The 15,147-nt window shown below is 36.8% G+C and overlaps 1 protein-coding gene across 1 annotated transcript; it reads left to right on the plus strand.

Annotated features, from left to right (window-relative positions):
- Window positions 1-10,861: 10,861 nt before the first annotated feature.
- LOC132612823 (uncharacterized) lies at window positions 10,862-12,226 on the plus strand. The gene is made up of 3 exons (XM_060326907.1): window positions 10,862-11,161; window positions 11,211-11,335; window positions 11,428-12,226. Exons 1-3 carry the CDS (start codon window positions 10,862-10,864, stop codon window positions 12,224-12,226), a joined length of 1,224 nt encoding a protein of 407 aa, XP_060182890.1.
- Window positions 12,227-15,147: the final 2,921 nt, after the last annotated feature.

The raw sequence follows: 15,147 nt of genomic DNA on the forward strand, positions 1-15,147 counted from the left end.
AGCTTATAAGCCAAAAAAAATAAGTTAGCCTACCCCAATTTTTTTTTTTTTGGCTTATAAGCTGTTTCCAGCTTATAATCTACTTATTTTAAGCCCATCCAAACAGGCTCTAATTTAGTTCAAGGGACTCAACTTATCTCTATTCCTCCATATCATATGGCTCCAGCTGAGTTGAGAGAACTGAAGGCTCAACTCCAAGAGCTACTTGATAAGGGGTTCATTAGGCCTAGTGTATCGCCTTGGGGTGCACCTGTGTTATTTGTGAAGAAGAAAGATGGCACGATAAGAATGTGCATTGACTACAGGCAACTGGACAAGGCGACTATCAAGAATAAGTATCCATTGCCTCGTATTGATGATTTGTTTGATCAACTGCAGGGTACTATTCATTTTTCCAAAATCGACTTGAGATCAGGTTATCATCATCAGATATATAACATATATACACTATATCATAGGGTTCTAGTTTTTATATGTATATGTTTTCTTTTACTTTATTAGAGAGATAAATAATTTCCCACTTAATAATTATAAGTTTTTAACCATATATGTATTTTATCAAAATGCTGCTTTCTAGTCGGAGTCGAAATGTGTTCAACATGAAAATGGTACCACAATTCACCTACCATTAAATTAATTGGAGAGCCAAAGCCACCCTCTCATATCCTTTTACTTCGAATTTGTAGCTGAATAGGTTGTTGACGATTGATGTTTTCTCAAACGATAGGATCATCTCCTATCAATCGATAAGTTAGAGGTTTGGATCACGTAAAAAGTGAGTGAAACACTATTGATCTTCCTGCATAGTGTAAGGAGGAGATATTTTTTTTTTCTTGAAGGTTTCTTTGAAAAAGTAAAGAATTGTAGGTTAGAGAATGCTAGAAACTATATTGGGATTTATGAGAACTTGATCCAAGAGATTGTTTACTAAATAACACGTACGCTTTTTTCATGATTTTTAGATCAACTTGTGCGTATCACCATTAATCAACCGTACTTGCTATCACCCATTAGTATAAGGCTATAAGCACAAAGTAATTCTACCTATAAAGGTTAAGGCAGATAGGACAATTCATTTAGTGTAACCTCCACCTAGGATTGATTATGAAAGTTGTCGCTATATCTCTTCTATCACAAAATCAGGCGCGGCTTAAGCGTAAGGCAACTAAAGCCATTGCCTTGGGCCCCCATAATTATTAGGGCCCCATTTTTTTTAATTAATAGTAATGATTTTTTTCCTCTTTAAAGTTGAATATTTTAAATAAAAAGGTAAAGGTTAATATTTTTTTTAAATGCCTGTATTGTTTATAGAATAATGTTAGAATCTCATGTATTCTCTAAGGAAAGAAGTTTTTTAAAATTAAAATTGATAAAAATTAAAATTGATAAAAATTAAAAACTTACCTATCGACAATGTCTCAAAAGAGATTAAATTAATTAGCTATATTATTAATTGAAGGATAATTACTAGAAAAACTCATTTGATTCTTGAAATTCAAACACTGCCACATAATTTTTTTTATATATATAGGTCTCCTATCAATATTTGACTTTAGGCCACGAATATCATTGAGTTGCCCTTGCACAAAATCACCTTCTCCGTTTCTCTCTCTTTTTTTTTTTTTTTTTTTTTTTTTTAAACAGATCAATCAAGATGTTAATTATTTTGACACTTCACCCAACAAGGATTCGAAGAATTAATTCAACTTCTTTAAGATTGTGTTTCTTTAATTAGATTTGACATTTGAGTAGCATCAAAACGAAGGCATCAAAATTTCTTTGGGATAATTGTCACGACCCAACTCGTGGGCCATGACGGGTACCTGGAGCTAGCTACCGAGCACCACCCATCATGTTAACTATCATACCCAACCTGAACATATATGTATATATAATTTCTCAAGTAAGACTTACTATGAAATGATCACTAAATATCTTCCAAAAACATGCGTATATACATAGGCCCATAAGGCTACAAAAAATGAGGTACAGAAGATACACTGAAGAGGTTACATAACTTCTATTACCCACACATAAACATCTACGAGCCTCTACTGGAACACTGTAATGATAAGGACGGGACAGGACCCCGCCATGCCCCAATATGTACACAAAAGAATATACCTAGAAGTGGCAACTCCGAAGTAGTGGAGTGCTCCTATATCTCTGCTGAATAGGATCCTAGGAACTCCCTGTCTACATGTGGGCATGAACACAACATACATAAAAGAAAAGGACGTTAGTACAAACAATGTACTGAGTATGTAAGGCATATATATCAAACATAATAAAGAAATAAGAGAACATAAAGCAAAGGGATAACCTGCAGCTGATTGCCTCTTAAGGCAGGATCATGCATGCTAACTTTTACATATAAACAACATCATTTCATACATACATATGCGTAAGTAAACTGTCTGAATCAGATATCATCATTAGCACGCGTCCGGGATAATCATCTCACTCCGCCCACTAGTGGTGACTGCCCGACCAACTAGGCACGGTGTATCATCATAGCCGCCCACTACAACCGGTGTAGTGGTGTCTGCCCGGCCAATTAGGCACGGTGTAATCATCATCATAGCCGCCCTCTACGCTCATCGTAGTGGTGTCTGCTCGGCCATCTAGGCACGGTGTATCATCATATACATATCATTGAGCATGCATGAAAGCTCAAGTAAAAACTATAACTCTATCGGAGTGACGTAAGGTCGATAACCTCCTATTATATTATGGAATAATCATCATCGCTATGTCTTACCTTGAAGGAACTAATATCATGAGGTAAGACTATAACAAGAAATAACATCAATGAACTCATGAAAATAAGATTATCAAGTTCATAATAACATCATCTCATAAGCTTCGGATTGTCTAGAAATAGCATCATCATCAACATTATCATAGAACATATCTCATCTCTAGCTCATAAGAAACTCTTAAGAATCATGAACATTCAATTTCTGGGATGTAAGAAGGTCATGGAGATATATAGTATATAGTAGTATAAGAGTCATGCCTTTACGAAAGAAGGGGACTAGCCTTATAAACCTTTGTGTCTCTTTACGACTAAGTGCTCTTCTCCCAAGCTCACGATTCTACATTTAAGAGAATTCGTACTAAATTAGATCATTCTAAATATGCTTTAGTCAAAACTAATGCGGCTAAAAGGCTAACGAAAATTGGGCAGCATTTCCTTTGTTTAGAAAACTTTCTCCATATAATAAACAACTCCCAAACATCAATAGCAACACCCATAATATCATAATCAATAGACTTTCTCAAGTTAAAATTATTCAATCCTCAATACTCCTTTTTAAAGTCATCCATAATCATAATTACAACACAACACCATATTCATTTACCTCAACATCCTTAGCATCATTCACAACAAGGTTATAGTCATGGCATACTAAGAATCGTGACTCAAATTAACTTACTACTCAAAATATCATTATTTCCATATTTGAGCTCATATTCTACTTTCTCCACTAATCCAAGTCATTCAACCGCTCAAATACTCTTAATAACATGAAATGGATGTAAAACTCACCTTTGATCATATAGGAATGAACTTTGAATGAAGATACTTCACTTGAGAAAACCCCAACTTCAATACAAAAGGAATTCTTGATTTCTATAAACCTTAGTGACCCTCCTTGCTCTTGATTCACTTGATTCTTGTTTTCCCCTTGGATTTGTGTTGGTATAGTATGGAGAAGGTTCTAGAGCTCTCTTGAGGTGTGGAGAATGAGGGAAATGAAAAATATGAACTTGGGTCCTCTTTATATAAAAAAAGTAAAAGCTGCCCAACATGGTTATACGGACACTTATACGGTCTGTATAAGTGACCGTATAATACCACCAATGAGTGGCCCTTCTCTGGACAGGTTATACGGACCCTTATACGGGCCGTATAAGTAGTCGTATAACTCATATTTTTTTTTTTAAATTGAGCTCGTTGATTCGTTTGACTTCCAATCCTTGCGGAACCTTCTTGGCACTTGTATAATGCTTCATTAACCATCTAGGGAGCCTTATAGTTCCTCCTTAAGACGTTACTAAATCAACATTAGCTCGGTTGTTACGAAATCTTCCCGAACACAACTTATATTTCACTTCCTTCAATGAACTTAGATTTGCCGATTCGTATAGCTCCAAAATCTTGTAGTACGCAATCTAAAGCATCAAGTACTTTCCTTAAGGCCGTATGGACTCCATGTTCCCCTTAAGCTTGCGTTAGTCTATTCACAACTCAACGTACGAAATGTCCGAGGTGTAACAATAATTACGGGACGTAACTAGCTACTACTATCTAATTATATTTAGTAGCTATAGTTTCAATTAATTACATCCCGTAGCTAATAATTATATCTTAATGACACTTAATAACTATTACATAAAATACAGTAAAAAGAAAAAGAATACCCATTTCTCACCCGCATTTTCTCTCTCATGTCCATTTTCTCTCACCTGTAAACCTTCTCACCTCCATTTCTCTCTCATCTCCATTTCCTCTGTAAGCCTTATCACATGTAGATAGAGTTCTTCTCACCTCCATGTTCTGTCCCTCTCTCCCCTTCTCTCTCCGTTGCACCGCTGCAACACACCCGTTTTATTTCTCTCTCTAAAAACACACACAACAATTCTAATCCAGATATGTAATCCACTAGTTCAAGCATAATCCAGAATGCAGGTACAATATGAATAAGGATATTAGTCAAACACTATAAACAAAATGATATGTGCACTGCTTTCTCGAGAATAGATGTTCTCAATGACAATGGCAGAAATTGCACACTCATTTGTGAAGCCCAAAATAAAACGGGCTTAGTTTTAGCCCAATCTTATTCGAAGACCTGTCGGAAGAACCACATATCACATTGTCTTTACCTTCGATTTCGTTTTAGTGGCGGAATTGTAATGGCAGTTGTTGGTTCTTGTACAAGCTTCGATTTCGTTTTAATGGCGGTTGTTGGTGACGGCGATGTTTTCGTAGATCTGGTGGCTTCAGTGTTAGATCTGGACAGAAATAGTCAGATCTGGTCGGAAGTAGTTGTATTCACAAATACGACGATTGTATTCACTTTTTTGAGCTTTTTTTGTTAAATTTTTTTATTGTATTCATATTTTTAGGGTGTATTTGTTAGCATAAGCGTTGTTGTTGTTGTTGTTGTGAAATTTCCGGCAGATCTGGGTGGAACCAGTGGTTAATATTGTTGTATTCATGAATAAGACGATTGTATTCACTTTTTTGAGCTTTTTTTTGTTAATATTTTAGATTGTATGCATTTTTTTAGGGTGTATTTGTTAATTTTGGAGTATCTATGTTTTTACATATTCAGTTTTACTCAATGTATTCATGAATACAACGAGCCGTTTATGAATACAGATAGTCATTTTATGAATACAATGAAAAAAGAAAAAAAAATCGTTGTATTCATGAATACAGCGAGAAAAAAAAAGTAGCTATGCCATGTAAATATTAAAAATGTAGCTATGACAAATTTTAAACCCCAAAATATAGTCATTTATGTAAAATCCCCAATTTCTTTTATCTGTGTTTGTTGCACTTGAAATAGAACCCAATAGCCCAAATATATCAATTTTGTAGTCCATTAGTGGATGAGATCATTCAGATATGGTTTCTTCATTTGGGACTCTGGTGTTACTTTGTTCTGGAAAGCATAGCCCACTCAAATTCTCAATGACTGTAGATGTACTACCTATTTTGTTTTAACTTTAAAGATAAACTTAAAGAAAATAAAATCAAAGTAGAAAATTAGACTTATTGAAAAGAACAATGAAAATAAAATAATTGAGAAATTTTAATCGGATGTCTTTTATCTGGAAAATATTATCCATTAAAAGGAAATCATTTTTTATGTTTGATTACAAAAATAAATATTAGAGTAAAAGTGGATTGACTTTATGATGTATAGAAGTCATTTTCTTGTGTAACCTATTACCAAGTCTGGTTTTCGCATATGCAATTGAGTTATCATTTTGTATATCTATATTTTTTTTTTCGATTACCCACCTGGTGTCTGGTATCAACACTGACGCCTACTAAATTATGATTCGAGTTGAGAAGTCTCACACATGGATATATCGAAAATTTTAAATTCAAGCAAATTAGGTGAATTGATGCTTCATGAACAATTCAAACAAGTTGCTAGTTGGTGAACATTTCCCTCGTGCTACAGGTTTCGCAAGGAAAAATATTTCATAATTAGTCAACTATGAAGTCACAAAGGTGTGAAGCCTATCCGCCAACCGTAGGTCTGTTGTTAGCAATTAGTCGTGAATGAAAAAAAGGTTTTCATATTTGACTTTTGTCCCATGTAATGACAAATATCTCATAGTTGTTTCCTCAATTTAACGTTGTAAAAGTTCAACTTCTATGGAATGGTGGTAGCACATTTTTTTTTTTTGGTACACAATCAGATCATTTAAAAAATTATTACAAGTAACTATTAGAATAAGTAAAATTAGTAATCTGAAAATGATTAATGCAAGTAATCTTTTGTAGTAAGCTGAGGCGTGGATCCACAAATTTAAGTTTACGAATTTTGAACCGTAACTCTTTTTGTTTATAGGGTTCGGGATACACTATTTATACATATTAATGGAATTTCTTAATATCAAATACAGAACTTGAATCAAAATTATTGGGTTATACTAAAACCATAACTTCTATTATGGCTCCGCCTGTGATAGCAAGTTAAATTATACGCAATACAGATTAGTAAATATAAGTTCAATTCATTTAGTAACTCGACAAAGCTTTGGTTGAGTCCTGCATCGTTGGGGTGTGGAGTTCTTGGTTTTATTATGATTTTAGGTAATTCTTATCTCATGAGCTAATTTTTTGGGTTGAGTTAGGTCCAAAGTTCATTTCTTTACGCTACTAGAAAAAAGGGGTTTTCCCACCAGACATGCAGTGAAAAATTTGTGCTATAAAACATGATTTTCCCACCCTATTCCTATTGAACAATCTCACTAGGAAAATGCATGGTGCAAAACAAGTTCCCATTGAAACGCTGAGAAACTTTCTATGTTTTCCGTATGAAAATACTACTATTTAGGTTTTTTCCCACTGACATTCAATGAGAAATAACCGCTAAACATTTTTCAGTGGAAAAATAGTGTTTTTCTAGTAGCGTTATTAGCTTCCGATTGCTTAGTGATGTTTGAAAACTTGAACACCTTTCAATAGATTGTTGGCTTAATTTCAGGCAAATATTTTTGCTTATAGTGTCTACTCAATTTATCATTTTTCTCCTTTTTAATTTCCTTTCATATTCTGCTGGTTGTGAATGAAAAAAGTCTTCATCAATGTGGAAATTAATTGACTCCGGATGCTAATTGGGGCTAGGCACATCGTGCAATGAAAGAAAGAGTACAGCATATATACTTATTTTAGTGAATCATTTAAACAAACTTATCCCCACTCAATCATTATAGTATTATATATGGCATAATCATGCTCTAATTATGGTGTGAAACAATATGATTGCATTGAAAGTTGCATGAGCAGAGACATTGTCTTCTTGTTCCATGATAATAGTTGTCGGTAAGTATGATATCAGTTCATATTATCCTTTCCCTATAGGATAACATATGATGGTACGGTATTAATGAAAAGTCATCAATTCTCCTTTGTCTTTAGACTTCTTTTATTGAAGCGTTTATCTCATATGAAAGTCAGGATTCTGGGGTCAACATGACTTCTAGAGAGAAGCTCTGACCTCTCTTTAGAAAAGACTTAACTTATACCCCTTTTAAAACGCAATGAAAACAGATGAACCGGAAAAGTCCACAATCCCAACCGCAAACTCGTTTCTCACTATGGAAAATGAACCATCACTTCAAGGTAGTTTGACCACCAAATCAGACCAATCATCACAAAAACTATCCTATAAAGACATAGTATTAGAAAATGAAGACCCTTTGGATAGTGACGGATCCAGGATTTTCACTCAGGGGGTTCGAAAAAAATAATAAAAGCTAAATATAAAATAATGTTGTTGAAGGGAATCGAACTAGAATGATAGAGACTATTTGGAACACCCTGGACCACTTAAGCTAACAATTTACATTTATTCAGAGTGTTCAAAAGTTAATATATATGTACATAAACACAGAAAATCTACCCTACATATACACTGTAAATTTTTACCGAGGGTGTTTGGGTGAACACCCTCAAATACCTCTAAATCCGCCCCTACCTTTGGATCATCACCATATCATCTCGAACCACCGAGGGATCTCGATGCCATCGATCTAACGGAAGAAGAAGAAAACAAGCTATATTTCCCCTAGAGATTCTCAGTCATAATTAAAATTTTAGGGAAAAAGCTCAATCATCAATATCTCAAATGGAAACTAACAGATGTATGGAAATTGGATGAACCAATTAATCTCATAGATCTAGGTTCCGATTGCTTTATAGTGAAATTCACGGCGGAGCAAAGCTTAGCCACAATGTTATATGATTGCCTTAATTCGTTGCGGGTAAATTTATCTCCGTTCGTCAATTTATCTCTCTTCGTTGATGGGAACCCAACTTTGTGCTGACAAAGTCAAGAATTGATGCGGCGGCAATTTGGGTCCAATTACCCCAACTACCAACGGAATTATACGATTGTAGAATTCTAGAAAAGGTGGGGAAAATGATTGGCCGTCTAGTCAGAGTTGATGCATGTACTGAGTCAACATCTATAGGCAAATATGCCAGGATCTGTGTGGAAGTGAGCCTTAACACCCCAGTTAAGACCTCCATCAGAATTGGGAAGTAGAAACAAACCCTAATCTATAAAAGGGAAGGGAGTTACTGTGTTGGAGGTGGGCGAATCTGCCATACTAATTCCACCAATGAATTCTCTGAAAAGATATCACCAAAAGTTGATGATGGTGAACCAACTCAATAACCAATGGAAAAATAACCAAGTGAATGGCAAACGGTGCTTTTTGCAACGCAACGGAGAAGCCCATCTCGGAGAGAGCTAGCCGGCAGAGGAAAGGGAGCGGAGAACCCAAGAACTAGGCAATGATCCTAACAACAGGTAAAATCTTATGATGCTACGATGGGCAAGTTCCTAAATTCCAAGGGTTTTCAGTACACCGGTGGGGATCCGCCGACAAAAGGAAGGTAATAACGGTGGCAGAGGGTTCTAGATCAGCTGAGTCGGACTTGGATACTTTTTGGCCTAAAGCCTTGGGCCAAAACTCTTTGCACCAGACAATTTCACTTTTGGCTCAAAGATAAAAAAATCCAAGTCCCCAATTACTAAGGCCTACCTTGGGCATTAAGGCCCAACGAAGAGGGGGCCCGACTACTAATAAGACAAAACTGGGTTTAAAATCATATGTCCATCAGAATCATGGCCCAGATCTTTCAAAATATGGATTACCCAATACCACAACACACATGGATACTGGTAATCCTATAAAAAAGAAATGAAATATAGACTTTTCACTTAAGTCAACTAGTCCCTTTCGCCAATCATATAATTTTTCTGATAATAACGAGGTACCAAACATACCCTTCTAAATTGGGAAAGCGCCTCGTTTCCCTCAAACTACTATACTTCTTTCTCTCAACTCGGATCAAAACAACACCTTTACTCCGAATTTGCTTAGTCCCCAGAGTAATCATAATACTGGGGAAGACGTGCTCAAAATGGTTATAAACGAGGAACTTACATTTAATGTAACTCCTCCAATGGCCTCGAACTCCTCTAATATAATGGCCATTTTACCCCATTCTATTACTCATCAACACTCAAACCTCTCTCCACTATCTCTTCTCTCTTCTGATATTTCTTCTAACACTGCTTCAAAACTTTCCACCAAAAAATCTTCTAAAAAAATAGCAAAAAGTTCGAGCAACAACCAAAACCAACTGATATACATCACCCCTCTACAACCACCGAGCCATATACCGGCTTCGTGGTTAGAGATAGGACTTCAGGGTCACTTTATGACCCTAACCTTGAAAATGGAAGAGAGAGATGTGCTAGCTATAGTCAACGACCCTTATTTTCTGGCACACGTTGTGACTATGGCCCTGAACCAAGGAATGGCCAACTATGGTCACAATGTGTGGATGCAGTTCCCTTCTCTTAGCCATCACCCAAACCACCCAAGAGAACATGAAAACATATCTCTTAACTGCTCTAATGAAAGAGATCACCTAGAACACTCCCTTTTTCCCACATATCAACCCTGTAATGCCACCACTGAACCTCACCTTCATTTTTTTAACCCTTCCAAAACCCCAGGATCTCATGCAGATAGAGTCGACTATAGTAACAACCACCATAGCACCGCCTAGCTTTATCCACTCATTGAAGGCTTTCAAAGCCAGCAACCAAGAGCTGGAGGCCATGCTGACTTCCATGCATGTGCCAAAGTCAGATGCGATGACCTTGGAAAAGCTTCATCTGGTGGTATTTCAGGGACTTAGAAGTGAAATGATGATTGTCCTGTGTCCCAAACAGTTGACAAAGTTTGGCCTGGGAATAAAATTCCTAATAGACCCACAGTCAGGGAACTTTGTAGCAGTTCTGAACCCCACTATGATGAGACAAACCCTAGATGCCCAATGGAATATGGCCCAAATGAGGGGGAAAGGAAAGGGATCAGGAGGACCCCACCAAAACCACACAAATTGTTGTTACTGAACTTCTTTATAAGAAATGTTAGGGGAGCCAACAGTGTGGAGTTTAAGAGACACTGCTCTGCCATGATTGCTTTGCCTAAACCAGCTATACTTGCTCTTCTGGAAACCAAGATCCCATAGCATAAGCACATTGCAGACTATTTAGGCTTCAGCTGTCTCATCCAGAGTCCTGCTATGGGTAATTCTGGGGGCCTTGTTGTTGTGTGGAAGGATGATGCCTTAAAAGTGGATGACATCTTTGTTACCACCCAAGGAATCAATTCAATTATCAAGGTAAATAACTCTAATGTTCAATGGTTCTTTTCAACTATTTATGCTAGTAATAACCTTGCTGATAGAAAAACCCTTTGGGATCAACTTTGCACTATGTCAGACAATATTAGAGACACTGATAAATCGCTAGTGGGAGGGGACTTTAATGAAATTCTTAAGGCCTCTGATAAGTTTGGGGGAAATAATATTAACTTTAATAGGGTCAGATCCTTCTGGAACTGTGTTAGCCATTGTAAGTTTGTGGATCTAGGATTCAAAGGTAGCAGATTCACCTGGACCAAAAAAAGATATAGGAATAGGCAAAATCTCATTCTTGAAAGACTTGATAGATGTTTTGCAAATAATGCCTGGATCAATCTCTACCCAGATGCATATGTAACCCATCTTCCTAAAACTCACTCCGACCATTGTCCTTTACTTATCAAGCTTACTAATAAAAACCTTATCCCTTGAGACAAACCCTTCAGATTAGAAACAATGTGGTGTAGCCACCCCAACTTTAATAATATGGTTGGGGAACACTTTGAATTCTCCCAAGACCTCACTCACTATACTGACTCCTTTGGGATGAACCTAATTCAGTGGAACAAGGAGGTGTTTGGTAGCATTTTCTTCAAAAAGAAAAGACTCTTTGCTAGATTAGAGGGTATCCAGAAGTCTCAAAGTTATCCTTATAGTACATTCCTCCAAAATCTAGAAGCCAACCTTCAGGATGATTATGATGATATTCTTAGACAAAAATCTGAATTTTGGAGACTTAAATCTAGAATATCTTGGCTTAATGAAGGCGACTCTAATACAAAATTCTTCTACATATCCACTCTTAATAGAAGAAGAAGGAATAGGATCCTTTCTCTCAAGGATGCAGTAGGGAATTGGATCCAAGATACTAAGGGCATTAAAGAGAACATCACTAATTATTATCAGAACCTTTTCAGTACTGATCCGACCACATCCCCTCTTCTATGTGCTACTAACCCTTCCATCAGAGGTGCTTTGACCCATGAGGAGAAAGAAATTCTTAGAACACCCTTGACCATTAAAGAAATTAAACAGGCAGTGTTCTCATTCAAATCCTATAAAGCACCAGGACCTGAAGGCATGCACCCTTTTTTGTACCAAAAATTCTGGTCAACCATTTCAAATCCCCTAATTGACTTTTGCAAGAAGACTTTCACCACTTTAAACATGGATAAGCAAATTAATCATACCTACATTTTCCTCATCCCTAAGCGTGATAATACTACTATGTTGAAGAATTTTTAGATCAATAGGGCTTTGCAACACCCAATATAAGATCATTATTAAGATTATTGTCCACAAAATCAAACCCTTCATCCAAAACATTATTGGGCCTAACCAAGCCAGCTTTCTGGCAAGAAGAAAGGCTGCTGATAATGCCATAATCGCTCAGGAATATATCAACCACTTCAACCTCCTAAAAGGTAGACAAGCTAACATGATCCTCAAAATAGATCTTGAGAAGGCTTTTGACAGGATAGAATGGTCTTTCATTAGAGCACGCTAAATTATTTCAATTTCCCACTAAAATTATTCAGCTGATCCTTTTCTGCATTTCCACCTCCTCTATTTCCATACTTGTCAATAGTGAGAAAATTAAACCCTTCAAACCTACAAGAGGTATAAGACAAGGGGACCCTATTTCTCCCTACATATTCATACTATGTATGGAGAGACTCAGTAGAAATATCAACCACCAAGTAGACTTGCTGAACTAGATGGCCATATCCACCTGTAAAACTGGACCAAAACTCTCTCATCTATTATTTGATAATGATCTCACACTGTTTGCCAGAGCCAACATAAAAAACTGCACCACCATTTTTAGCATTTTGACAAACTTTAACCTCCACTCTGGACAAAAAATCAACTATGCCAAGTCAAACGTGGTTTTCTGAAAAAATTGCACTGTTGCTAACATGGAACTATACTCCAATTGCCTGGGTATTAGAGCTAACCAAAATTTTGGCAAATATCTAGGATTTCCAATAGTTTGTGGAATGAACCATTTCATTTCTTTTCGTGGAAAGAAAATATGTTCAAGTAAGCAAATATGTCATGGTTCTAGGAGTCTATCTATCGCGTATAGACTTTGAGGGCGTGGTGGCCTAACCATCGAGGTGAAGTCGGGACCCTGCACTAGAAACCTAAAAATTTTGATTATCAATTTATTCTAGACAACTTGAATACAAAGCTTGCTGGGTGGAAAACTAAGTTTCTTAACGTGGTTGGCAGAACCACCTTAGTTAAAGCTTTCTTAAGTAGCATACCCAACTATGTTATGCAATATACTAAACTGCCTAGTAAGATTAACCAACATATTAATAGAACCCAAAGAAACTTTGTGTGGGGAACCACTACTGAAAAGAAAAAGATGCATTTTATAGGATGGCAAACTCTTACTAGACCTAAGCAAGAGGGTGGCCTGGGTATGCAGAAAGCTGACATAAAAAACAAGGCCATTCGTATAGGGCTTACATAGAGACTTGTTAACAATCCCCATCCACTTTGGGCTTCAACCCTTATTGCTAGAAACTGTAGAAATAGAACCGCCACTCAATGCTCCAGGACTTGGAAAAATATCCTTGAAGGATACAAATATTGCAGATAAGGCACACAATGAGTAGCTAATAAGGGTGATAGTGTGCACTTCTAGACTAATCACTGGGTTCCTAGCAGCCCAACCCTTAGAACTCAAATTATAAGACCCTTGAACAGACGTGAGGAAAACTATAAGGTCCTAGACTTACAAACTAACGGTGACTGGAACTTTGATAATCTCTCCTTTGAGCTCCATGCTAGCACCAAACAGCTCATTAGAAATACTTACCAAACCCCTTCTCCCAATAGACTCACTAATAATAGAATCTTTAGTAACAAAATCTGCTTACTCACTTCAGAACAAGGCTCCTCCAGAGAAAACTCATCCCTGCACCAGAAATTTCAACTGGATCTGTAAACTTAGAGCCCCTAACAAGATCAAAGAATGTGGTCACCATCAAGAGGATATTAACCATATCTTCTTTGAATGTGATAAGAGCAAGCAGCTATGGCATACTGTCTCCCAAAACAATATCACTAACAATGTCAGAGCTGCAACTTTCTATAATCTCTCCTCCTTGAATAACAACTGGAATAGGATCAGGAACCTTGACTTTGATCACCTAATCAGCTAGGGAAATCTTCTTCTATTTCTGATGTGGGGTAGGGGTGCTTATCGGGCGGTTCGGTTGGATATTAGCGCTTAACGGTTCGGCTTATCGGTTATCGATTTTTAAATATACCAATCCGTTAACCAACCTATAAGATAGCGGTTGGTTCGGTTTGGATTTAACGGTTATCGGAAAGTTATCGGTTGGCTTATTGGTTAATCAATAAAGTCAATTAAAAACAAAAAAGGCAAGCGGTGATTTAAACCTAGCTTAATGGAAGAAATTTCAACAGATTAAGGATGGGAAAGAACAATTGCAAGGGGAAAGAATGAGCCAGAAAGGATTGTCATTGTGAGACAACTAACAACAAAGTGTATAATTTACCTTAAAAAAAGGAAATTCACATAAGAAAGAAACTATCTCAGGATGTGATTCAAATATTATGGAAATTAATGGGACATAGAAATATGTAATCAAGTGCAAGTCTTTCAAACTCAGCAGAAAGAACCGCAAACCTTTTTATTGCACCATGAGTCCCTCACCTAGAGCTAGAGATTTTAAAAGTGTTGATCATTCTTAACGGGTTAACGGTTTACCCAATAAGGAAATCGAGTAATCCGTACCCCGCACCGTTAAGCCGTTAATTATAAAATTTCAATCCGTTCTCCAACCATTAACCCGATAACCCCATACCAATAAGCCGATAAACCTATTTTGCGGTTGGGTTTTTGGTTACGGTTCGGTTTTGAACAGCTCTAATGTGGGGCATTTGGCTGAACAGGATTGACAACCTGTTCAACAACAAACATGGTCACCCTTCCTTTAGGTAACTCTTTAGTAAAGCTATAGAGTTCTCACTAGTTTTTTCTCCAATGTCCATAGCAAAAACCAAAACTATGGTGTTCTTTAAATGGAAGCCACCAATTGCAAATCATTTTAAACTCAACACTGATGGCTCGTGCTTTGGCAGCCCTGGGAGGGGGGATAGGAGGAGTAATAAGAGACTCCCATAGG

The sequence above is a fragment of the Lycium barbarum genome, chromosome 10, assembly GCF_019175385.1.
Source record: "Lycium barbarum isolate Lr01 chromosome 10, ASM1917538v2, whole genome shotgun sequence".
NCBI lineage: Eukaryota > Viridiplantae > Streptophyta > Magnoliopsida > Solanales > Solanaceae > Lycium > Lycium barbarum.

What these genes read in the sequence shown, in the direction of transcription:
- LOC132612823 (XM_060326907.1), top strand. Translation starts at nt 10,862, where the DNA reads ATGGGTAATTCTGGGGGCCTTGTTGTTGTGTGGAAGGATGATGCCTTA. An exon ending in ATAATATTAACTTTAATAGG is followed by an intron (nt 11,162 to 11,210) that starts GTCAGATCCTTC and finishes TTGTGGATCTAG; the next exon opens with GATTCAAAGGTAGCAGATTC. An exon ending in ATCTCTACCCAGATGCATAT is followed by an intron (nt 11,336 to 11,427) that starts GTAACCCATCTT and finishes CAAACCCTTCAG; the next exon opens with ATTAGAAACAATGTGGTGTA.